This window comes from Emiliania huxleyi (assembly GCF_000372725.1).
Source record: "Emiliania huxleyi CCMP1516 chromosome Unknown EMIHUscaffold_184, whole genome shotgun sequence".
Taxonomy (NCBI): domain Eukaryota; phylum Haptophyta; order Isochrysidales; family Noelaerhabdaceae; genus Emiliania; species Emiliania huxleyi.
This window is the reverse complement of record NW_005200746.1, coordinates 25741-27426: the sequence shown is the minus strand read 5'-3', so window position 1 is coordinate 27426 and position 1686 is coordinate 25741. Positions and strand designations below refer to the sequence as shown.

General features: G+C 64.5%; 1 protein-coding gene across 1 annotated transcript; it reads left to right on the top strand.

The window, feature by feature from the left end:
* On the top strand, window positions 1-1559 carry EMIHUDRAFT_442473 (hypothetical protein). The gene is made up of 5 exons (XM_005782902.1): window positions 1-113; window positions 188-403; window positions 474-872; window positions 948-1013; window positions 1091-1559. The coding sequence occupies exons 1-3, from the start codon at window positions 22-24 to the stop codon at window positions 793-795; spliced, it is 630 nt and encodes a 209-aa protein (XP_005782959.1). The 5' UTR covers window positions 1-21; the 3' UTR covers window positions 796-872; window positions 948-1013; window positions 1091-1559.
* Window positions 1560-1686: the final 127 nt, after the last annotated feature.

Here is a 1686-nt window from a genome sequence, read left to right as displayed (position 1 = left end):
CCGCGGTGTGCTCATAGGTAGATGATCTCAAGGATATCGGGGCGCTGGAGGAGTACATCCAGAGCTCGCAGGTCATCCTCTTCTTCCTCTCGCAGGGCTACTTCCGCTCCAAGGCTCGCCTCTTCCTCCCACCCCGCCCCTCTACCGCACCCTGGCCCCAAGAACTGCCGCCTCGCCCGCGCCACAGAACTGCCTCCGAGAGGTCCGCTCGTCGCTCGAGAAGGACAAGCCGCTCGTCCTCGTCCAAGAAGCGGACCCTGAAAAGGGCGGCGGGACGCTCCAGGCGCTGCGCGACGAGTGCCCCGAGGACCTGCAGCCGGCCATCTTTGACGAGGACTGGCCGCTCACGATTTGGTATCGCATCGATGAGTTTCAGCTCATCTCGCTCAAGATCATCGCCGAGGCGCCGCCGGCCACAGCCAGCTCCGTTCTCTCACTCTACCTCCCGGCCAACCCCACTTGAACCAACCTAGGCGGTGCTCCTCTGCTCGCCCAACTTTCTGGACAGGACCTCCCTTCCGCTCTGCGTGTCGGGCGAGCTCGAGAGCCAGTCGCTCGCCTTTTCCAAACCGTGCACGCTCTGGGCCTCGCCAGCCAACGCGGGGTCGCTGGCGCTGGCCGATGAGATCGCCGCCGCCTTTGCCCCAGATCGTGAGACCGCCGGTCTCACGATCTGCGCCACCGATGATCGGCCGGCCAGCGCGACGCACTTGCTGCTCTACCTCAACGAGGACAGCTTCGTCAGCGACGAGCGGCTGGCCGAGCAGGTCAAGCAGGCGCGGGAGGACAAGCTGAAGATCGTCATGGCGCACGAGAACGACCCCGCGCTCGGCGGCTGCCAGTTCTCGAGGTTTTTCGAAGTCACGCCGCAGGAGCGAATGTCTCAACGTGGTGCCTGTCCCGCCACCCCTCCTCCCCCCCAACCCCCTCCCCCCCAAACGCCGCAGGAGCTCATCGCCGGCGGACTCTACAAGGACCTGGCAAAATCCTGCTTCCCCGGCCACCACCGCAAGGCGCGCGCCCTCTCCCCCACAGCGAGCTCTCCCCCGCATCGAGCGTTTCGTGACGAGGGGCGGGTCCCTGCCCGCAGGTGTCGCTCGTCCTTCTGGCAAAGAGCCTAGGCGCGACCCCCGCTCGGTCGCGGGCGGGCCTCCTCGCTTCAGGCAGCGTCGTTGAGGGCAGCACCAGTCTCGCGATGCGCAGCCTTGGCGGACTCAGCCGGGTGTTCGCCAAGATGAGCAGCCGCAGCTCTGCGGAGGCGCGCGATGTCTCTGGAGGCGAGGCGTCGTCGGTGCAGCAGCAGGTCTGATCGGTTGCGCGATGTCGTGCGCAAAACGTGCGGCGCAGCGATGACCTGCAAACACGGGACGATTAGTAGAGCTAGCTCGCACATGGAGCATCCGTGGGATGTTGTGCGCGGCATTCACATTGCGTTGGAGGGAGGAGGGGGGGGGGGGGAGTCACATGTGACGTGCATGCGCATGTGCATGCGCATGTGCATGTGCATGTGCACGGGCAGTCCGGATGGAGATTATGATTTGCGTCGTGGGGTTCCTTCCCAATTCTTTTCATACCGGAGCTGTCCCCCCCCCAAAAGAAGCACCATCCTGGTGACCCTGGGGGGGGGCCCCCTGTCCCCCCAATTCCCGGTGCCTAGTTTTTTTGAAAAGAAAATTCTTTTGTATT